The following is a 22,218-nucleotide window of genomic DNA, read 5'->3' as shown; positions in this document are numbered from 1 at the left end:
GAACCGCATGTAGGATTGACTGGGGAACCGTGTATTGATAAGTATGGGGGGACGGCCACGGGGATTCATGAGAAAGCGTTTTCGACGCATCCCGAAGAATTTCAGACCAACAAAATCGAGAATAGATCGCAAAAGTCCAATTGTTCCCAATTTGGCAGCCGTTCAGGGTTCTAACGGATTATTTCAAGATTCAAGTGAAATTGCAACTTTCGATTGGCCACGTTTAGCACCTACACTGTATGACTATCGTGGCCCCTGCGGGGTCCTTGAACCGAAATTAGTTTCTTTAAAGTCTCTTAAGGCTATTTGTGCAAACAAAGTAGCGAGAAATATCGAGTTCATCGCATCACTGAGCATTCATGAAATACCTTGGAGTGCTCTTAGTGAAGTATGGAAACAATGTCTCAAGCTCAATACTGATTCACCAAGAGTTTTTTCAATGTTTGCTCAGAAGTTTTATAAGCAAAAAGATTTTAAATGTCACAATCAAAAACTCAAACTGAATAACGAAGTTGCAAAAATACGACATGAGGCTATCGAGTACCACAAACTACCTAATTCCAGAAAACATCGCATAGAAATCGTCTATCTGAACGTGCGAATAAGAGACACAGTGAGCTACAGTTTTAAGCTAGAGACTTGCTCGTGGATTATCTTAGACCTAACTTCTTTCAAAGCATCAAAAGACGATATGTTACTGGTGCTTAATTTTCAAAACTTGGTATGCTTGGATTTGTCTTACAGCGCCATAGATGATTCTTTTGTATACAGCCTTGCTTCAAGCATACTTCGAGAAGGAAAGCTCTCAAAATTGACTATCATTCGTTTGGTCAATTGTAAAAATGTCACCATTGATGGAATCAAAAGTTTGATGAATATCAAGAACAGGGCCTCGTTTTCCCTAAGTTGCATCGAACTGGACTTGGAACTCAACAAGGACAATTCGTCATACGTCCATGACAACTGGTTTGTCACATCGGACAACCATATGTCTTCGCTTCCTCTAACCTTAAAGTTACAATATTTATTCAAGAACTATGGTCCTCACATCCTCGCGGAATCTTCGTCGAAGGACATCACTACAAACCCAGTGTACCTACTGTGGTCGAAGGATTTCATCCTTTTGGACCTTTCGTATGTTGATGTTGCGTTGGATAGTCAGTTCAATACTGACGCCATGGTTAGTGGCTGGACGAAGCGTAAAAATGCAAATCACAATTCAAAGCCATGTTTCACATATGTGGTAGATAATAGGACGAGAGTAAAGTCTGAACCTTTGTCGCAACTAGCTCGTCCATCGCTGTCTCGACATGTGCCGAAAATACAAAGAAACAGAATCAAGTCTGATGTGAAAAGTTTCTTTGATTTATAGCTTTTTGATTATAGTCCTCTCGTACTAAACGATCATTTTGCTCTTCCATGTAAAATATCAAGTATATTTTTCGCCGGTGAATTTGCGTTCTTTTGGGCTGGAGGAGATGACACCTGAGGATTACTTTCCGTGGGTCTGGTCAATATACTCAAAAAGGAGCTCGATGCAGCCTGAGATGGCGAAGTAACGGGTGGTACAAATTGGGGCTCTTCTGATCCCTGAGCGGAATCCGTTCCGTAAATGCTGCTGAAATCCGTCTTTGGACTCACATCTTTTGTTTTCCCATTGAGGAGATGCAATAACGATTTTCCTGCTCCCTCATCCAGATTTTCCTGGTTTCTCTTGAGGACTTGTATTTTGGGTGGCATCACTGGTACAGGTTCAACTTGCTCTTCTTCTTCATGCTCATCGTCGCTATCGATATCGAAATGCTGGTGAAAGTTGGTTGGTGGTGCACCAAAAGATTGGTCTAATGCATCAAAATCTTCAAAATCCTCAAAGTCCTGGAATTCTTCGCTATTAGACTCTTCTTGTTTGGACTTGGTCGAATCGTACACTACTTCAGGTGTGTTCACTGTGGGTTGCTCTGGACTTCTGGGTTTTTTCAATAAACTCAAAAGATCAGAAGACGCTTTGGAATTGCCATTAATTTTTTCTTGCACTTTGGGCAGCTGGGGGTTCTCTTCGGTGCTTTTAGGTGTTTGTTTTGGCTTAAGCAAGCTGAGAAGTTCACTTGATGCATTTTGCTTATCTCCAGAGGCAGTGGGTCTTTTCAAGATTTTGAGTTTGCCCGCTGGAGTTGAAGGACGAGAATTATTTCCACTTCCAGGATGCGACGAGCGAAGTGACTCTTCAAGTTCATTGGAAGCTTGTTGAACACCAAGAACACCAAGATTAGGCAGGGAATTCTCAATGTCAAATTGAGATACACGTGGAGAAGGCTCTGGTTTTGCGGCTTCAATTGAAGCTGGCGCGGATTCTTTAGGTTCAGTTGAAGTAGGCTCCTTAACAGGTTCAGAAGTAGGCTCCTTAGCAGGTTCCGCCTTCTTGAAAAGACTCATAAGTTGCTGAGCTTTTGATCTATTACTTTCAAGGGTTGACTTCTTTGGCAATTCTTCTGGTGTTGGTGCTGTTGACTTCTTAGGCTGGGACAAAATAGATAAAAACTCTTTTGAGTTAGGTGCAACAGAGCTCATGGCAGGTTTCTGTAGAGTTGATGGATTGGGCTGAGCATCAACTGACGGTACAGACTGAGGTTGGGGTGCTGGAGGTTGTGATAAGCTCTGAGGAGGAATGAACGAAGGATAATACATGGGCATGGGTGGTGCTGGCGCATAAGGAAAAAATGGAAGCAGGTTGTGAAGATGCTGTGGAAGGCTGCTGTGGATAAATTGCTGGTACAGACTGACTTGATTTTGACTAGCAGCCTGTAAATTATTGGAGGTTTCTTTGGACGATCCTTGAAGAATATTCAAAAGTTCTCTACCAGCATCAACATTTTCTTGAGCCTTGGGCAGAATTCCCAAGTATTCCTTCAATCTGAACTCAGCCTTCACCAAGAGTTCCTCTTCGTTTGAAACACCTCTATTCTTATTGACCCAGCGGGTCAAAGGTTTCCAGATCGCAGAAACGATGAAATACTGATTAGGGTTGGATTTCACTTTTTTTCCGGTGGTTTTGATATCATGCCATTGAATCTTGGCGATTTCACCACGAACTATTGGTTGGAAATCAAAGTCTTCAGGTACATTTTTGACCAAATAGATCTTGTAGTTTTTACCTCTAATTGTTCTTTCGATGCAATTATCTTCCGAAATGGCGTCTTTTACATCATAGCTGGTTTCCTCGTAACATTCACGAGCAGCACATACCGTATCTGCTTCATCCTTTGAGATTTTTCCACGAGGGAACGACCAAGAATTGGATTCGGTTCCCTTGACCAAAACCATTTTGGTGAGATCTTTATTGAATAATGCAACTCCACGAACAGGAATTGTCGACTTGTAACGGCCGAATTTTCCAAGGGCATCAGAAGGGTTACCCCATTTCCAGATCAACGGACACTTCTCTAAAAGTTGAGCAGCAAACCCCTTCATCTTCAATTGGGGTAAATATGGGCTCTTTTGTCGTAAAAAGTCGGTGTAAAACCATTGAGCTTCTTCGACTTGAAACAACACTCGCTCGATAGATGACAAATCCTCATCAGGAACATTCGCAAGAAACCTCACTAATAAATCCTCTAGCACCAAGTCTAGTGGTTGGTTGGCCAACCCGTCACTCAACTGTAAAGACATTTTATTGGTGCTTTTGCATATACTACAGAAATCGCTTGTTGGTGACAACGCTCGAATTGTGGGTGCACGGGTGCGGTTATGGTGCGGATGAGTTCAGTGAATCGGAGCCGCTAGTGAAATGATGGCCGTGTATCGATATCGGACTTTTTCCACTTCTGTGGCGCATTTGAAGAGTCTTAGGTTTGCAGAGACCATAAAGGAGGCGAGCAAGCCACCATTGACGGAATCTATAAAAGTTTCGAAGCCATTTGGCGTGGAAAGAGGAACAGTCTTGAACCATAAATCCAGTGGTTTTGGAGGCTTGACACACGAATTGTTTAGTTCTGAGGCCAAAGAGCGTCGGCAAAAACGATTGGATCATGATATAGCACACAGTCCTTTCTACGAGTCCAAATCTTTCAACAATACCAAAGGTAAGATTTTCACTCCACCAATATCATTTTTCAGAAGTGACAAGTCCAAATATTTTCCTGACTTTTCCTCGTCTACATTAACAAAGAAATCACAACTGTTTTACGAGCTTCTCCAAAACAAAATCAGTTTTGTGCGGATCTACTCCACGGTTTCTGGTGAGAAATGTGCAGACTCGTATTTCGATAGAGATGGAAAAAACTACTTGAAACAGGATTATGCTGAGATGGTGCAGAGATATCCTCATTCTCAGATCATTGATATCAATATTCCTCAGAGTTTTGTAAAAGGGTTGTTTGTTAAGCTTGCTGAAAGTAATCTCAGAGCACAACTACCAAATGAGAGACACAATCTTTATTATATTGTATCTGAGTCATTGTTTCCGTACGACATCAAGCAAAAAATGCTCTGTGATAATACCTGTTCCGGCTACATCTACTTGGTGGACCACCAGGGGCGCATTAGATGGGCAACTAGTGGCAGTGCCAATGATAGTGAAGTGGAGTTGATGTGGAAATGTTTAAAGGGATTGGAGAAGGAATACGCCCTGTTGTCACAATAGTGTAAATAGACGATGCGACGGGAAGTAAAATGAATAAAAGTATTGGGCTGGTAAGTATAATCTCATTTTATAGTTGCCAATAAGTGAGAGTTTACTTAATTTCGTGAATATGCAAAAAAAGAAAAATAAAATCAAGAAGGTGGAAAGTTTTAACCACGGATCATTAATAACTTATAAGAGCACTAGCGTATCCTACCTTTGTTCAGCCATTAATTATGAAGTTTTCCATTCTACTTTTCGCAGCCACGGCTTTCGCGGCTGATACATGGCCAGCATTTTGGTGCGACAAAGAATGCAACGAAGCAGTCCTTTTCGCCAAAGGATGTCAGGAGATTGAGGGCATCAGAAACTGCTTATGTTCGAGTCATTTTCACCGTAAACTTCGGAAATGTCAGAGTGACGGATGTGACGAAAATTACGCAAACAAAAATTGGGCAGCCCGAGTTGAGCCACTTTTAAAAGACTGCGAGGGAGAGTACTATGACGGTCCTATATAGTGGAATAGAGTAATTTCATGTGTCAATTAACAATCAACACTTTTCGGTTCCAAAATGTCGGCGTACTGCATGAAGAGGTCGTGTTCACACCAACACCATCAGCATCAATTTGCAGCGTTTTACATTTTTAGGAAGTTCAAGTAAGATCAGTAACAACAAGTATGTACAATGATGAATCTTCAATTGGGAATCTCTCTGACACCATTCAAAACTTCAAGATGGAGAAAACTAATAATTGATTTCTGAATACTAACCCAGATGAAAATAGTGTAGAATCAAGAATCGGAATTTTTCGAAAGAAAAATCCTAAGCTCCATTAGAGTCACAGTAGCCACAGTAGAGAGTGAGTAGAGAGTGCCACGGCACCAATAACATAGTCCACCAGCTATGAGCCATCATCTTCTTCTCCAACCTCGTAACGCACGTGATCACATACAGGGCTCGGCCCCCACGAGTCGCACTTTTGAGAAATTTTTCATTACTCAAACATCTATCCAACATGTCTGCCCCAATCAACAAGGAAAAGGTTCAGGAACAAGAACAAGAGATCCACAAGATCAGAATCACCTTGACCTCCACCAAGGTCAAGCAATTGGAGAAGGTCTCTTCTAACATCATTGCCAATGCTACTCAAAGTGACATTGTCAAGAAGGGTCCCGTTAGAATGCCAACCAAGGTTTTGAAGATCACCACCAGAAAGGCACCAAACGGTGAGGGTTCCAAGACCTGGGACACCTACGAGATGAGAATCCACAAGCGTGTCATTGACTTGCAAGCTCCTGCTTCTATTGTCAAGAGAATCACTCAAATCACCATCGAACCAGGTGTGGATGTGGAAGTCACCATTGCTGCTTAAGCCGGTCGTAAGACATGTATCGTATCCAAGTGCTCTAGGCGTGCCGTGTATATAATATTGCACAGACGTTGCGGTGTTAGCTATCAGGATTTGGTGCGGGTCAGTAGTAATAAAAGATGTGAATAGAAAGTGTAGAAGAAGAAAGAAAAGGAAAAGGAAAGGATAAGAGAAAACCAAAAGAGGGACGAAGGATAAAGGACGAGAACACAAGACGACTAAATCTTTACTTTATCTGATTGAAGGTCTCTGAACTTCTTTCTTCCTGCATTCGTTGGTGTCTGGGCCTGATACTGATCTTGCTCCAAAATTATCCCTCATTTCATGTATGTGCTAGCGGTTCGTCCACGGCTAGTGTACGTCAACGCACGTCTGATCACGCGAAAGCGTCCGTTTATGAACCATGCTTCCAGACTCTTGAAGAATGGAGCTCCAGGGCGTTTGATCCGAAATGGAACCTCTCCAAAACCAGCACGTAAACATGCGGTTGCCCTTGTTTCTGGAGTTATAATTGTGGGATCTTATATCAGTTTCAACCAATCAAACTACTTTAGTCTCGACTCGGTTCCATCGTCTGGGTCCGGTTCAGGAATTGGATCCGGTGTTCCTTCGCCGGCTAGTTTCCGCAATAGAATGTTGTCTGGGGTTACCGGCTCATCGAATTTAGCCGACGACGGAGGCCAGCGGCTTTTTTCTACATCTACATCGTCGATAAAGAACAAAGATGGCATTGGTCACCAGCAGCATAAAGAGGGAGTATTCTTGCTCAATGAAGAACAGGTAAGTAACAAGTTGCGTCAGTTTGAAGAAAGCTATCATGTCGAGCGCGGCAAGGGTGTTACTAGATATGATATCTGTCAGTTGCCCTCGAATCTGCCCATCGAGGATGATCGCGCCGAGGAGATTGTTCAGGTGCCCATTCTTCAAGATAACAATGTCAAGGCATCCACGGACTGGATGTTCTTTGGAGTGTTTGATGGCCATGGCGGTTGGACTACCAGCAGCAAGTTGCGCGACCAGCTCATTTCTTATGTGATCCACGAACTCGGCACTATCTTCCGTCCTACCAATGAGGACCCCAGCTTGCGTTACGTGCCCAATAGTGCCAGCATTGACCAAGCAATCAAAAACGGCTTTTTGAAGCTTGACCATGAAATCGTCCACAAGAGCATAGAGCGCTTGTTGACCGACAACAGCAAGGCAAAGGCAGCAGAGTTGTTGATGCCCGCATTATCGGGCTCATGTGCACTTCTTTCCTTCTACGATACCAACTCAAAGTTGCTTAAAGTGGCCGTCACTGGTGACTCCAGGGCCATCTTGGGGTCTTTCAGAGACAACAAGTGGACAGTACGCCAGTTGAGTATAGATCAAACGGGGTCCAGTCCAACAGAAGTTGCCCGAATAATCTCGGAACATCCAGATGAACCAAATGTGGTTCGTAATGGCCGTGTTCTTGGAACGTTAGAACCAACCAGAGCGTTTGGTGACTGTCGTTACAAGCTTCCCGCCAGTATCCAGGAGAGAATTTACAAACAATTCTTTGGCAAACGACTTCCAAACAACTTGACCTCTCCACCATACGTTACGGCAGAACCTGTCATCACCACAACGAAAATGAGCCCCGAGAATAACGACTTCTTGGTGATGGCCAGTGATGGCTTGTACGAGATGTTGACCAACGAAGAAATCGTGGGTCTTGTAGTCAAATGGATGGAAAAGGAGAAGATGATTAAACCTCAAAAAACGTTTTGGAACTACTTTGGTCTGTCGGAGAGTAAGCTTCCTGAAGTGGCAGATGTCACGAACGACAAGAGCTCGAAACGGCCAAACAGAAAGGCAAAGAATACTAGCATCACCGACGGATATTTGCTTGAAGACAAAAACGTATCCACGCATCTTATTCGGAACGCCCTTTCAAATGGAGGCTTCAAGGAGCAGCTATCAATGTTGATTTCGATTCCAAATCCAATCTCTCGTCGGTACAGAGATGATTTGACTGTCACCGTGGTCTTCTTCGGCACGCAACCCAATGGTCCCAACGAAGAAGGAAAGTTGGCGACAAACATGGAGGCCACTGCTGGCGGCGTAGATGCCTCTAAACCTAAGCTTTAAAATAGAATTACCTGAAGCATTGTAGATTATATTGGTTCGCTATACCACATCCAAACACCTAAACGGTATAACTTGTCGCTGCGATCACCGACTATACTATCTGTACTCATGGTTGCAGAGGCATCAGGGGAAACTGCTGTCTCCATTAAAAACAACACAGCCCTTCCTGGGACAGGTCTTGATCCAAGTTTCCAGCTTGAGCTTCCAGAAGATGAAATTGATGCAGAAACGAGCCTTAAGACTGAGTTTCTTACACCATCATCGCAACTATCATGGGATTTACTCGACTTGATGCAGGTTACACCCGATGTGGACGTGACAAAACTAAGCCAAAACTTGGTAACCATACCGAAAAGTGCTGGAAGGACCAGTTTTAGGTTCAAACGTCATGGAATTAGTGGTTCCATCACCGGGTACAAAGAAGAAACCAAACGTTCAGATATCGACAATGCAAATTCAGGCAATTCTCTATCTATAACAAGAAAGTACACCTCCAAGAATGACTCCTTGAAAGGCAAAACCACGTTTCTTCCTTTCCAACCAGGAGGGCTTATGACTCAAACGGCTGCAAAGGATGAGTCTGCATTTTTGCATAGAAACGATCTTGGATTGTTTGACATTCCTCAAGGATTTGAACGTGGTTTGGTCATAGCAGGCGAGTCTGACAAGAAGGAAGTAAGCGCACAATTACAGGAATTGGATGACAAGTCGAACGAAGACATTCATGGTAAAGACGACGAGGAACCATCAGCGGGCGGAACAAAATTGATAGTAGAGGAAGAGGGAGAAGTAGAGGAAGTCATCCCCAGAGAAGACGAAGATCTCGATGATATAGATGATATCATTCCTATGAACTACTCTGCCATCAGAGAGAAGATGAAAAATGAGAGTGAACGAAAAAAGACTTGGGCACATGTGGTTGATCTCAGTCATCGTGTTGATAATTTCAAGGATGTGGTCCCCAATATGGCACGAGAATGGCCTTTCGAACTAGACACGTTTCAGCAGGAAGCAGTTTATCATCTTGAACAGGGCGATTCAGTATTTGTTGCTGCCCACACTTCAGCCGGTAAGACTGTGGTAGCTGAGTACGCCATAGCGATGGCCACCCGAAACATGACGAAAGCCATCTACACCTCTCCCATCAAAGCATTGTCTAATCAGAAGTTTCGTGACTTCAAAGAAACGTTCAAAGATATCGATGTTGGTCTCATTACTGGTGATGTTCAGATCAATCCCGATGCGAATTGTTTGATTATGACAACCGAGATTCTTCGGTCCATGTTGTATCGAGGAGCCGACTTGATAAGAGATGTCGAATTTGTGATTTTCGACGAGGTTCATTACGTGAACGATATCGACCGTGGTGTTGTTTGGGAAGAAGTGATCATCATGCTTCCCGACCATGTCAAGTACATTTTGCTTTCTGCCACGGTTCCAAACACTTTTGAGTTTGCAAACTGGGTGGGTCGTACCAAGCAGAAGGATATATATGTCATATCGACACCAAAGAGACCTGTTCCTTTGGAAATTCTGATTTGGGCAAAACAGCATTTGTACAAGGTTGTGGATGCACAACGAAATTTCAGCGACCTAGAGTTCAGAAAGCACAAAGAAGCCCTTGAAAGTGGAAAGAACAAGGGCCGTCCTAACGTGGTTTTAGGACCAGGCAGCCGTGGAGGGAGAGGTGGTACGGCAAGAGGAGGCAACAGAGGCGGAGGGAGAGGTGGAGGTGGTTCTGGTCGTGGTGGCTCCAATGGTGGTCAAGTAAGCACTAGACCATCGGGCCGAGCTGGATTCAGCAGAGATGGACCCAACAAGAATACCTGGTTGCAACTTGTTCAGTATCTCAAACAGCACAATTTACTACCAGCAGTTGTGTTCGTCTTTTCAAAGAAGCGTTGTGAGGAATATGCGGACACTTTGAGCAGTGTCGATTTTTGCACAGCGAAAGAAAAATCAGAAATTCATATGTTTGTGGATAGAGCTGTATCCAGATTGAAGAAGGAGGACAGAGAACTTCCTCAGATCCTTAAAATTAGAGACTTGTTAAGTCGTGGAATAGCGGTACATCATGGTGGATTGTTGCCAATTGTCAAAGAGTGTATTGAAATTTTGTTCTCGAGAACTCTTGTGAAGGTTTTATTTGCAACTGAGACGTTTGCAATGGGACTAAACTTGCCTACGAGAACAGTTGTTTTCAACCAACTTCGCAAGCACGACGGTCGAGGTTTCCGGAATTTGTTGCCTGGTGAATTCACTCAAATGTCCGGACGTGCTGGTAGAAGAGGTCTTGATGATACCGGTACCGTTATCGTAATGTCATACAATGAACCTCTCTCCCCGATGGACTTTAAAGAGGTGGCTCTAGGAGTTCCTACAAAGCTTCTGTCTCAGTTCAGATTGACCTACAATATGATTTTGAATCTCTTACGAATTGAGGCTTTGAGAGTTGAGGAAATGATTAAGCATTCGTTCAGTGAGAACTCTACTCAATCTCTCCTTCCTGAACACCAAAAGACGGTCGAGAAGCTCAGCAAGGAGTTGCAGACAGTTCATCTTGAACCATGTTCTGTTTGTAACCTTGAGTTCACAGAGGAAACCTACGATCTAATGAAAGAGTACGAACATGTATACGGTGAGATTCTCAGAAACGTTCAACAGCTGCCACTTCTCAAGAATAACTATCTTCGTGCTGGTCGACTTTTCTGTTTCCGCGATGAAGAGACGAGACAACGAGTTGGTTTCTTGGTCAGAGTTTCCATGGATAATGATTCTGTTCTACTTTTGACCTTTGATCCTGGAGATAACCAAGATGATGTCTCTAAATTGCCTTATATTGCTACTAAAGACTACCTCCAGCATTATTTCGGACAAATAACGTTCAACGGTTCGTTCAAAGTGGTTGCAGTTCCAATTGACAAGGTTAATTTCATTGGACAGAAGATGGTGAAGATCTATATGAAAGACTTGATTCATGGAAATAAGAATGAGATTGCACATGCCTCGGCTCAAGTGAAGACACTTCTTAGGTTCCAAACCGCCTGGCGTGAACTTAGCTTTGATCTGGCAGTCCAAATCTCGCTACACGAACTTCTTGTCAGGAAACGTGAGATTGTGGAGAAAATCAGCATACTCCGAAGTTATGAGTGTCCTAACTTTGCACTTCATTATAAGCAACTCAGCCAACAAGACGAACTCAAAACACAAATTAGCTCTCTCCAAAGATTGATTTCAGATGAAAATTTGGAATTACTTCCTGACTACGAGCAGAGATTACGTGTATTGGAAACCTTGGGATTCATTGATGCTAACCATAATGTTGGACTAAAGGGAAGAGTAGGATGTGAAATTAATTCTGGATGGGAATTGGCGATAACAGAGTTGATTTTAGACAATTTTTTGGGTGACTTTGAACCAGAAGAGATAGTGGCCTTGCTCTCGTGTTTCGTCTATGAGGGAAAAACTAACGACGAGGAAGATCCTCCGTTGACTCCAAGACTTGAAAGAGGAAAGCAGAAAATCATGGATATCAGTAAGCATGTTTTGGACGTTTGTTCTGACAATCAAATTGCACTTACATCTGAAGAAACCGAATTTTTGGAGCGCAAGAGATTTGCATTGATGAATGTGGTTTATGAGTGGGCACGAGGCTTATCTTTTAATGAGATAATGCAAATGAGTACCGAAGCTGAGGGAACCATTGTACGGGTAATCACAAGATTAGACGAAATTTGTCGACAAGTGAAGAGTGCTGCCTTGATTGTTGGAGATTCGACATTGCATTCCAAGATGTCCGAGGCTCAGGAGAGAATCAAGCGTGATATAGTATTCTGTGCTTCGTTATACTTATGATTTATGTACATATTTCTACTATTTTGTAACTTTTTCAGTAGCAAGCTGGATGAGGCCTCGAGGACCATAGAGGACGATGGGTAGTATGAACGACTGGGCAACCTGTCGCTGGTCATATTTGACGCAGAGGAGACCAATTAGGGTGTAGAAACTCGCAGCTGAAGTTGCATTCATAATCTTGGTTTTTTCTGCCTGATACCCCTCTAGTGTATCTATCCTGCCGCTTCTCGCGGCTCCTCTGTACGGAACCACACAGTCATAAAGACTATGACGGCTCATGAACTCTGGAATGATCTGTCTGTCACAGAATAGGTCGTATATAGGTTGTAAGTCATCTGACAGAAGAGAAAGATAAGACTCATCAGTGAATAGGGTGGTCAAAGTCAAATAACTTTCCATGACGGCGATGCCTAGTGCATGTAATTTTTCGGACGAGTAAGTTGTGGAGGTTGTGTTTGATTTGGAATTGATTCCTGCCGCTTGTTCTTGATTTAATGCTTGTGGATTATGAGTGTCTAATTGTACATCTACCGGAGAATGTCCACACATGATGGCTAGACATTCTCTATTCAGTAGAGTGAAATTCAGCGATACAAACCGGCGTATCTTTTGCATGCGTGGTTCTAGAAACAGTTTGTACCAAGGATCGAGTTCTAGTTTCTTGATTAACGGCATTGAGGAAACCAGTCTATGGTTACTTTCCAATTTTTCTTCACTGTAAAGTCGCTCAAAATGATCGAAATAACTCAGAGCAGTTACAAAGTTAGTGGGTATAGGGCCGACTTTATCACTTGGTTCGAAAGGTTTAATGCCATGGTCCAAATCGCTCGGCAGAATCAAAGATGGGTCGATTCCCGATAACTTTATATAGGTCCTGACGAACGTTCGACAAGATAGTCGGAAGGAGGGTCTCGCTATATGCTGAAACATGGTCGATGTTATCTCAAATGTGGTTTCTTGCCAGTCATATATATGCAACAAGTAATCGCTTGTAGGAACCGAAGCGTTTTTTGTCTCATTTCATTACATAATGCGAAGAGATGAACCCCAAATTATTTACTTATAGTTGATGGAGAAAAAGAAAAGTTCTGCGTCCAAAGCGAAGGCAGGGGACGCCGACTCGACGTCCAAGAAGGTTAAGCTCCCTAAATCGTACATTTTGAGACCCAATGACCCCGAAAATAGTCTGAATAAAAGTATATCAAAAGTGTGGGTAAATAATGATATTCTCATCGGAATGGAAATAACGAGTGGTTCGGTGGTTTTGATCCGCAATGCTGAATCCAGTAGTCCTGGAGTTGTTGCTCGAGTGTTTGAGTCGAAGGAATGTGACAAAACAGAGTTATTAATGAGCTCTAATTTACGCAAGCTTGGTGCGTTTCTTCTAGGCGACAGAGTTGTGTTTGGTCCATTTGGAAAACAGCCAAGCTATGCTCTGGACGTTCATATTGCGGCAATTGAGCAAAGTACAGAAATTGACCTTGAAATATGGAGAAAACCAATCCAGAAGACTCTCGATGACATAGGCCTCATTTGCCCAGGTATGGCCTTTCTGGCGACCTTAGATGGTACCACCACCCAATTTTCTATTACTGACATATCCACCGACGTTCAAGAGAGACTAGAGGGTCTTTCTCTCGACTCAAAAACTTCCAACTCGTTAACTGTGTCTCCTCCATTCATCTATGCCAAGGGTAAAACAGACATTATTCAAGCTTCCACTGCCACTTTTTCCAAAGCAAAGTACCCTTACTTGCCGCAGCCAACGGGGTTTCTGAATATAGGAGGTCTTGATAAAGAAATCTCTTTGCTTCGGTCCATAATCGAAGTGCCGTTAAACAACCCCGGTTTGTTTGCAGAGTTTGGCATAGCTCCTCCCAGAGGTGTCCTTCTTCATGGACCTCCTGGAACTGGAAAAACCATGCTATTGAGGTCCGTGGCTAACGAAGTTGACGCTCATGTGTTGGCGGTGAATGGACCTTCGATTGTATCAAAATACCTTGGAGAAACCGAGAACGCATTACGAGAAATATTTCTGGAAGCTCGCCAGTACCAGCCGTCCATTATCTTCATGGACGAAATTGACTCGCTAGCTCCAAACCGAAATTCTGATGATAGTGGTGAAACAGAGTCGAGAGTTGTAGCTACCTTGTTGACTATGATGGACGGAATGGGCGAGTCAGGAAGAGTGGTCGTGATTGGTGCTACAAACAGACCCAATTCCTTGGACCCAGCTTTAAGAAGACCTGGAAGGTTTGACCAAGAAGTGGAAATTGGGATTCCAGATGTTAATGCAAGATTGGATATTCTTTCCAAGCAATTTGGAAAAATGTCAAAGGAAAAATGCTGCTTAGAAGCAAAAGATATCAGTGCTGTGGCTTTAAAAACCCATGGATATGTCGGTGCAGATCTCACTGCGCTTTGTCGTGAGTCTGTGATGAAAGCAATCAATAGAGGAAAGAAGACTGATACACCTCAAGGCGACATCAAGCTTTACATTGACGATGTTGAAGAAGCGTTACTAGAGATCAGACCATCAGCAATGCGAGAAATCTTCCTTGAGATGCCCAAAGTTTACTGGTCAGATATAGGCGGACAAGAAGAGCTCAAGAGGAAACTAGTTGAAGTTGTGCAATTGCCGTTGGAAGCTACCTCCACATTTGCAAACTTGGGAGTTCTGGCTCCCAGAGGAGTGCTCTTATATGGACCTCCAGGATGCTCCAAAACGCTCACGGCGAAGGCACTTGCAACAGAGCTGGGTCTCAACTTCTTGGCAGTGAAAGGACCAGAAATATTCAACAAGTATGTGGGTGAATCAGAGCGTACAATTCGAGAAATCTTTCGCAAAGCGAGAGCTGCTTCTCCTTCGATTATATTTTTCGACGAAATCGATGCCATATCTGGGGACCGGGATTCAGCAAGTACCTCAGCAGCTCTGCAAGTATTAACAACTTTGTTAAACGAAATTGACGGTGTGGAAGAATTAAATGGAGTTGTCATTGTCGCTGCTACTAATCGGCCCACCGAAATTGACCCTGCCTTACTTCGTCCAGGAAGATTAGATCGCCATATCTACGTTGCTCCTCCCGATTTCGAAGCGAGATTACAGATCTTGCAAACAAGAACTGCCAAATTTAATCTTCCAGAGTCGGTATCATTGGCAGAAATTGCTGAGCTTACCGAAGGCTGTTCTGGAGCCGAAGTGGCACTTGTCAGTCAGGAAGCAGGGCTTGCAGCTGTCATGGAAAATAAGAGAGCTACCCGAGTAGAAAAGCGTCATTTCGACCATGCATTGAAGGGTGTTTCTCGTGGTATAACAGAAGACATGCTCGATTATTATAGAGAGTTTGCAGCCAGAGGCGGTCTCAATATATGAAAAATCAGAAGAAAAAGCTATAAGACTTGTGGTTGACAAAGATTGTACTCTAACGAATGTATCATAATGTATACTCTAATGACAGTAATATGTACTATGTCTGCTTGCATCCTTCCTCAAGCTGCTTTTCCAAGTCGGGAGGCAAGTCTTTATCATTAAAGTCCAATCCTCCAGGAACTCCATCACCGCCTAGTCCACCACCGAACCCTGGAAATGTACTAGCATCTCCTACAAGTTCTGTTGGAGGTTGACCCAACTCTTGCAATTTTTCAAGCAAAGAATTGACTTCGTCTCGCTTCACCTTGTCTTCGTCCGAATAATTGGCGTTTTCGAATATGGTCACTATGGAGGTGGTGATTTCATACTGCTTTGAATAATTATCATATTCTGCATCGGTTATAACTCCCTTCTTTTCCTTGAGATAATCAGGAAACTTGGTATTTAAGTCCTTGATGGGTTCATAAAGTACTTCCTTGGATGATAGTTGCTCTAACATGTCTACAAGCATCTTGGACATATCCATATCTCCATCACCTCCACCGAGTCCAGCAAGCATCTGAGTGAGAACATCTTCAGGATTTGATGACGACTGGTCGTTCTTGATCTGTTCATCAATATTCTTACCAGAGTCCCTTAATCTCTGCATAGCTTCCTCCATGACATTTTCGAATTTCTTGGGGTCTTTCAGTTCATCTTTACGATCCTCTTCAAATTGCTTTACAAGAGTTTCAAATTGTGCTTTGGTCTCAGGATCTTCAATCTTCAAATCCTTGATCAATTCTTCAATTCCTTGGTCAATTTCATTCTTCAATGGCTGGTCGGGCTCACCTGAACCATCTCCACTGGTGGTATTGGCTACTGACGCCGTAGTACCACCAGGAGGTTTACTCAAGACATCGTTGGCAAAATCGTCCAACAAGTCATCCAAGTCATCAAGATCATCTTCCGTGGGTGGTTTCTTTTCCAATTCGGACATTTTATTTTCCACAATCACTTTGGATTTTCTTATGGAAGGACGATCATGTGGAGAAAGTGTGTATGCAGGGCTTCCCCACCTCGCAAATTGCAGCCCGAGGGCCATACGGTGCGATGCCATAGAGAGTAGTTCAGATATAGAGCATGGTCTACGATAAGTGTTTGGAAGTCTTTTAGGTCAATTGTAACAAACTGATAAGCCACTGCAAAATGGCAAAAAACTTTCACACTTCTAAAGTGTTTAGATATCTGCAATTGTAGTTCATAAACTGCCTTCGGGAAGTAAGACTTAACATATCCTAATGCTTCTAACTGTTGAAAGTAGATTAGAATAACGGAAAATCTTGTTTCGTTTTACTGTTTGACGTAAACTGCCATTGCAAGTCAGCCAAGTTTCCACATAATGATTGTCATACAGCAAAATTGTTATCTTTATCTTTCCTGAAATTCCTTGATTGTGATGACCATAACAACAAAAGTAACTCCCGTTTTGAAGTCTAAATCTATTTCCACTAATCATGCAAACTTGCACCAAGGTTTCCACTTTGAATATAGATAAGCCATCAGAATTATGGTATGAATTTTACCGAATTGATAACCATATCATGAAGCTGTGTTTAACCTTTTGTTGCCAACTATCACGTATGAAAGGGCTCAGAGCAGTGCTGCGATTTGTAATTGTATCGCTTCAATTCTCGATGATAACACCCTGCTGAGACATCAGAAATCAAGATGAAAGGTCAGATAGTTTCATCCAGTTTCATCCAGTTTCACAGTCTCAACTATCCTCAAATAGCTTCTCATCTCCACTCATTTCAGTAAGCCAGTTTTATGCTGGAGACTGCATCAAATATTATTTGCTTAATCCTGAAAGTGAATTTGTAGAATATTCCGCGCGAAAAGAAAAACGAGCTTTATCGTAGCATCGACAATGTCGCTTTGTAAGACTAGGTTGCAGGAGGAGAGAAAGCAGTGGAGAAAAGACCATCCGTTTGGATTCTACGCAAAGCCTAATAAGGCCCCAGATGGGTCTCTTGACTTAACTCAGTGGACTGCTGGCATACCTGGACGACCTGGAACTCTTTGGGCTGATGCCAGTTTTCCCATAACCATCACATTTCCCGAAGAATATCCTTCCAAACCTCCCAAGGTGAAATTTCCAAGTGGTTTCTATCATCCTAACGTTTATCCCAGTGGAACCGTATGTCTTTCGATCTTGAACGAGGAGCAAGATTGGCGACCTGCCATCACTCTCAAGCAAATAGTCATGGGAGTTCAAGAACTCTTGGACTCTCCCAATCCCGACTCCCCGGCTCAGGAGCCAGCGTGGAAGGCATACAGTAAGGATAGAGTGACTTACGAGAAGAAGGTGCGCGAGCAGGCAAAGAGATATGCCACTGGGTAATCTTGTAGAATAGATAATAATAATAAAGGTATACGATCAAGACAATCTAGGAAGCAACCTAGGAAGCAACCTAGGAAGACAACCTTGATTTGCGGTGTCAATCTAAGCCAGGTCCTTGGAGTTGCGAATGATATCACGGCTCTTACTGGTCATGGTTTCGGTTTCTCCAAGCTGCGATGTGCCCTTTTCCTTATAGGTACTAACGGCAGGAATATCGGCTTTTATACTCGTCACTAACGTCAGGTAGGCTCTTGGTTCCAACTTGATGAGTGTGTGCAATGGTATCGACATCCAAGGCGATTCTTCTTGGGGAACATTCATGAAATACGCATACAAGCATCGCAACACGGCTTGATGGGTTATAATTAAGATATTTTCTTGTCTCTCCAACTCCATGATAATAGGTTCAAGCCTTATGACAATGTCACGATACGATTCTCCTCCACGGTATCGATACTCGTACTTGTTATCATCACGAGCTTTGAAGTCTTCGGGAAATTTTTGTTCAATTTCTTCATATGTCATCCCATCACATTCACCAGCATCCAACTCATCCAAAGCTTTCCACTGAAGCTTCTTCTTATATGGTAAAAACGAGGCGGTTTGCTGGGTTCGTTTCATAGTTGAAGTCCAAACCGTAAGATTGGTGTGCTTATTTTCTTCTCCCAATGATTTGAGTACGAGTTCAGGAAGCCGTTTCGCATACCTCATTCCCCGTTCCGAAAGGTCTGCATCGCCTCCAATCTGGCCCGTGAGGTTATACTGCGACTCTCCGTGCCTTGAGAGCCAGATACTTCTTGGTTTGATATGAAGATTCATCACGTAATAGACAATTCTACTTTCCAAGTAGCTCTCTATACGGTTTAAGATTATCTGTGAGTTGACGTTGACAAGCTTGATAAATGTCAACGAGTTGTCCACGTCTTTATCCATGGTCTCGTAACCTTGTTCGTAGAATGCAATTCGTTTCAAAAAATCGTCGGTAGCAAGCTCGGAATTGCGGTTGGTATAATCTGGCGACGTAGTTTTCACATCGGCTATGTTTTGAAGAATAAGTTCCTGGTCGTCACACCAGCTTTCCAAGAACATGGGCTCTATGCCGTTCTCTCGACACAATCGCAAGATTTGTTCTCTTCTTTGCCGTGTTGAATTGGTCGCATCAAAAATTCCAACCACTCCATTTTCGTCCATAAACCAAGACATCATGTCTCGAATAGCACTATTGACCGCTTCCTGGCGCACCTCAAGGCCATCCTTGTTCTTAGGGTCAAAAAATGAAGCATCTACAGGTCGGTCACCAGCAAGATTCCGGCGATAAGAACCAACATTGAAACATTTGGCTTTGATCGATAGCCAAGAAAGGTACCTGACAATTTTCTGGGCTATCAATGATTTGCCTCTGGCCGGAAGGCCCACCATCACCACACAAATACGGACATTTTCAACGTGTGAAATCGAATACACCGGCATGACTTCGGATTTAGTTTGTGGTTATTTCTGATTGAAAAGAGCCTTAAACTTGTTAGTGGCTACTGCTTATGTAGCTTAAAGATCCTGCGAAAAGTCGCCAAAATGATTTTGGTAGCTTTGCCGTCAAAATCAATAATGCCAACAAGCGTCGTTCACTTTTGTGGTGTGAAAAGAATATCGGGGTCCAGCCTGCAGGTAAGCACAGTGTGGGGCAATCATGGAGGATTATTCGGAAGTGTTAACGTACATTCCCGGTCACGAAAAACGGGCAAGGACCGTTTGAGACTTCAATTGTACCAATTGAAACTTGGCGGTACATCATCGAGTTTATGACCCTACTTTGCTAATGGTAGCGTGCCGATGACAACTGCACCCAAACACCAGCTTTGTGCGGAGTAAGCCTCTCATCAAAATGACAAAATTGTGCGTGAGTCTTCACTGTCGCTTTCTCTCAATATGAAGCGTTTTCTTTCCCGCCGTGGAAGCGGCGACCTGCGTGACCTGAGGGAGTCTCCGGAAGTAGAGAGGACTTCTCTTAGCACAATAAAGTCGGCAACGAGTGAAGCTGGCGAATCTCTCGATTCCATCCGCGAGCTTCCAGTTTTTTTTGAATCCAACCATGATACCACCTTGGACCTAAATCCGTCCATATCCAACACCAAGCTGGTTCCCTCGATCGAATCCGAGGCCAGATCGAAGTCTGTGTTTTCTAGAAGCAAAGCGAGTTTTTCAACAAAGCAGTCATCTGTGCAATCACTGCAACTGAAGGGATCTTATAGCGTTGAATATGGTCAGCCGTTGCAGATATCCTTTATCGGGGAAGATAACACCGCGAAAAATGTGGTTTCGTTCGAGGAAAGGTTGACCGACTTGGCTCATGACATCGTTTATGCTGCCAATCAATATTCAAATTCTCAGGTTACACTTACGGCCGCAGTCATGAATTGTATCGATCGGTTCAAATCGTTCTTGGTGTTTGCCAACGAGTATCGTCTGGCGGGTCATGGCTACTACAATTACAACACGTTCAATAATGATGATGTTCGCAAAATTCTTCGAGTGTTTCTTGACTTTTATGACAACTTGCTCAATGACGATGTCTATATCAAATTGCGACTTTTGCTCACGAAACGCATCAATGAATTTGCTGCCGTCCTCAAATCTGGATCCGGCTCTGACCTGACAACTTTACTTAAACCACAGAACTTTTCCGTGGATGCTTATGAAGGTCAAACGTTACCAAATGCTCTGGTACTTTCTAACATTATTGATCGTATTGCCAACTCAGCAATGCTGCTCAAAGAGCAGAACGGCTCCTTCATTGCTCCTATCACGCGAGGGCTTTCCAAAGAGTTCAGTATTCTTTGCTTGTACTTTGGTTACCCAAGTCCCACAGATCATCATTTTAAACTCACTCAAAGTATTAGGGATTTATACGATGATATCCATGTGATGGTAGTGAAAAATCGTATAGATGTGGCGTCGGTGAGTCTGCATCGTGCCGCTCCCATACCAGCAGGACCAAGCTCTCCTCCTCTCAACCCTCAGGTATTGCAAAAATTCAAGTTACCATTCCGCGTACCTAACGAAAAAAACATCCAACCAATGTCGCTCTCACTTTCAGTGGAGAATTCCCCTCGCACTTCAGGAACTATGGGTGGATTTATATACCCGATTATTGATGTGAAGAAGCAGCCACATTTGGAGTCTTATACTAGAGCCAAATTTGCTCTTTCATGTGGGCATGTTTGCTTGAATAACTTTGAAAACAATATGGATTATCCCTATGTTTCATCACCTTCTTCGGTTCTCATTTCGTTGTACAAGCAAGCATTGTATGGACAATATGTCAAGGCATCGCTGGCGACCAACGACTCCAGTATGGCTGAGGCAAAAGTGGCATATGGTGCTGTGCTCAAGCAATTGGATGTAATTTTTCCTCCCAAAAGGGTAAAAAGCTTTGTCACCAATCCCAAGCAGAAACAACCAGAATACGAGTATCGCAATTTGCCAGTGCATAGATTCGGTCAGATCATATGGGGTGAGAGAAACTTGATCAAGGTGAAGGAAAGTAGCCAAAAGAGACTTTCTGATCTTGCCATTATCAAAGTGAATAAGCATCTCAACTGTGAACAAAACTATCTCGGCGATGATATAGCGTTCAATGAGTTTGATCCAGCTTTGATGTTTGATAACATGTACGTAAGAGCCGTGGTGAATCTTCAACGTGCGGCCAAGCCAATGAACTTGAATATTGATGAGGTTGATTCTGTGTCTGAGGCTTCGACGGATGGCCTTCAAGTGTTCAAATATGGATCTACTACCAAGTTTACAAAAGGAACTCTCAATGGAATTAAGCTAGTCTACTGGTTAGATGGGGCCATTCATTCTTCTGAATTTGTCATAAACTCCACCGAGAACAATACTGCTTTTGCCGCTGGCGGTGACAGTGGTGCGTGGATTTTGACGAAGCTTGAAGATTGTGAAACAGTCTCCGAGAACAAGGGACTTGGGGTTGTTGGCATGTTACATTCTTATGACGGAGAGTATAAGCAATTTGGACTTTTTACACCTATGAACGAGATTTTGCTGCGGTTGGAGGAAGTCACTAGTATAAAATGGGGAGTTGTTGGAGTGCCGGAGAAGGATGTGTACCGGTACGAGAGCGAGCACAATACTGAGGGCGAAATGGATAGTGACAGTGAGAGTGAGGATGAGGTGTCTACGCCATTTGACGTGGACTAATATGGAGAGAGTGAAAATTATGACAATATGAACAAAGAACAAGGACGATGAGTGAACCCACTCAACAAAACTTACGAGAAGGACTTTAACGGAGCTAGGGCTCAATACAGTTAAAGATCACCATCACCTCATTCCTCAATTTATGATACATACAGCTTGAGTCACCAACAAACTATGGAGATTCAACACATTTTAAATTGGTAAAAACCTCTCAATGATTTCATTACGCTTTACTATTTAGAACTCATACTGTTCATTCAATACATATAACGAAAAAATGGGTGCGAAAAG

General features: G+C 43.1%; 12 protein-coding genes across 12 annotated transcripts; 8 read left to right on the top strand and 4 right to left on the bottom strand. All coding sequences in view use genetic code 12, as the record gives it.

Annotated features, from left to right (window-relative positions):
* Window positions 1-43: 43 nt before the first annotated feature.
* On the top strand, window positions 44-1,372 carry PGUG_01954 (uncharacterized protein; the record flags this gene model as incomplete). The annotated part of the gene is made up of 1 exon (XM_001486233.1): window positions 44-1,372. The coding sequence occupies one exon, from the start codon at window positions 44-46 to the stop codon at window positions 1,370-1,372; it is 1,329 nt and encodes a 442-aa protein (XP_001486283.2).
* A 32-nt stretch (window positions 1,373-1,404) lies between these two features.
* DCP2 (decapping enzyme complex catalytic subunit) lies at window positions 1,405-3,666 on the bottom strand (the record flags this gene model as incomplete). Its single annotated transcript, XM_001486232.1, has 1 exon — window positions 1,405-3,666. The coding sequence occupies one exon, from the start codon at window positions 3,664-3,666 to the stop codon at window positions 1,405-1,407; it is 2,262 nt and encodes a 753-aa protein (XP_001486282.2).
* Window positions 3,667-3,784: 118 nt separating this feature from the next.
* Window positions 3,785-4,639, top strand: PGUG_01952 (uncharacterized protein; the record flags this gene model as incomplete). Its single annotated transcript, XM_001486231.1, has 1 exon — window positions 3,785-4,639. One exon carries the CDS (start codon window positions 3,785-3,787, stop codon window positions 4,637-4,639), a length of 855 nt encoding a protein of 284 aa, XP_001486281.2.
* Window positions 4,640-5,635: 996 nt separating this feature from the next.
* Window positions 5,636-5,992, top strand: RPS20 (40S ribosomal protein uS10; the record flags this gene model as incomplete). The annotated part of the gene is made up of 1 exon (XM_001486230.1): window positions 5,636-5,992. One exon carries the CDS (start codon window positions 5,636-5,638, stop codon window positions 5,990-5,992), a length of 357 nt encoding a protein of 118 aa, XP_001486280.1.
* A 321-nt stretch (window positions 5,993-6,313) lies between these two features.
* PTC5 (type 2C protein phosphatase) lies at window positions 6,314-8,101 on the top strand (the record flags this gene model as incomplete). Its single annotated transcript, XM_001486229.1, has 1 exon — window positions 6,314-8,101. One exon carries the CDS (start codon window positions 6,314-6,316, stop codon window positions 8,099-8,101), a length of 1,788 nt encoding a protein of 595 aa, XP_001486279.2.
* Window positions 8,102-8,209: 108 nt separating this feature from the next.
* On the top strand, window positions 8,210-11,956 carry SKI2 (SKI complex RNA helicase subunit; the record flags this gene model as incomplete). Its single annotated transcript, XM_001486228.1, has 1 exon — window positions 8,210-11,956. One exon carries the CDS (start codon window positions 8,210-8,212, stop codon window positions 11,954-11,956), a length of 3,747 nt encoding a protein of 1,248 aa, XP_001486278.2.
* Window positions 11,957-11,974: 18 nt separating this feature from the next.
* Window positions 11,975-12,886, bottom strand: PGUG_01948 (uncharacterized protein; the record flags this gene model as incomplete). The annotated part of the gene is made up of 1 exon (XM_001486227.1): window positions 11,975-12,886. One exon carries the CDS (start codon window positions 12,884-12,886, stop codon window positions 11,975-11,977), a length of 912 nt encoding a protein of 303 aa, XP_001486277.2.
* A 139-nt stretch (window positions 12,887-13,025) lies between these two features.
* PGUG_01947 (AAA family ATPase) lies at window positions 13,026-15,332 on the top strand (the record flags this gene model as incomplete). The annotated part of the gene is made up of 1 exon (XM_001486226.1): window positions 13,026-15,332. The coding sequence occupies one exon, from the start codon at window positions 13,026-13,028 to the stop codon at window positions 15,330-15,332; it is 2,307 nt and encodes a 768-aa protein (XP_001486276.2).
* A 94-nt stretch (window positions 15,333-15,426) lies between these two features.
* Window positions 15,427-16,428, bottom strand: PEX19 (Pex19p; the record flags this gene model as incomplete). Its single annotated transcript, XM_001486225.1, has 1 exon — window positions 15,427-16,428. One exon carries the CDS (start codon window positions 16,426-16,428, stop codon window positions 15,427-15,429), a length of 1,002 nt encoding a protein of 333 aa, XP_001486275.2.
* Window positions 16,429-17,238: 810 nt separating this feature from the next.
* PGUG_01945 (E2 SUMO-conjugating protein) lies at window positions 17,239-17,712 on the top strand (the record flags this gene model as incomplete). Its single annotated transcript, XM_001486224.1, has 1 exon — window positions 17,239-17,712. The coding sequence occupies one exon, from the start codon at window positions 17,239-17,241 to the stop codon at window positions 17,710-17,712; it is 474 nt and encodes a 157-aa protein (XP_001486274.1).
* Window positions 17,713-17,814: 102 nt separating this feature from the next.
* On the bottom strand, window positions 17,815-19,182 carry PGUG_01944 (fructose-2,6-bisphosphatase; the record flags this gene model as incomplete). Its single annotated transcript, XM_001486223.1, has 1 exon — window positions 17,815-19,182. One exon carries the CDS (start codon window positions 19,180-19,182, stop codon window positions 17,815-17,817), a length of 1,368 nt encoding a protein of 455 aa, XP_001486273.2.
* Window positions 19,183-19,638: 456 nt separating this feature from the next.
* Window positions 19,639-21,927, top strand: SSY5 (Ssy5p; the record flags this gene model as incomplete). Its single annotated transcript, XM_001486222.1, has 1 exon — window positions 19,639-21,927. One exon carries the CDS (start codon window positions 19,639-19,641, stop codon window positions 21,925-21,927), a length of 2,289 nt encoding a protein of 762 aa, XP_001486272.2.
* Between the last annotated feature and the right edge of the window lie 291 nt (window positions 21,928-22,218).

The sequence above is a fragment of the Meyerozyma guilliermondii genome, genomic scaffold (genome assembly GCF_000149425.1).
Source record: "Meyerozyma guilliermondii ATCC 6260 scaffold_2 genomic scaffold, whole genome shotgun sequence".
In the NCBI taxonomy this organism is placed as follows: domain Eukaryota; kingdom Fungi; phylum Ascomycota; class Pichiomycetes; order Serinales; family Debaryomycetaceae; genus Meyerozyma; species Meyerozyma guilliermondii.
This window is presented reverse-complemented; position numbering and strand designations above follow the sequence as displayed.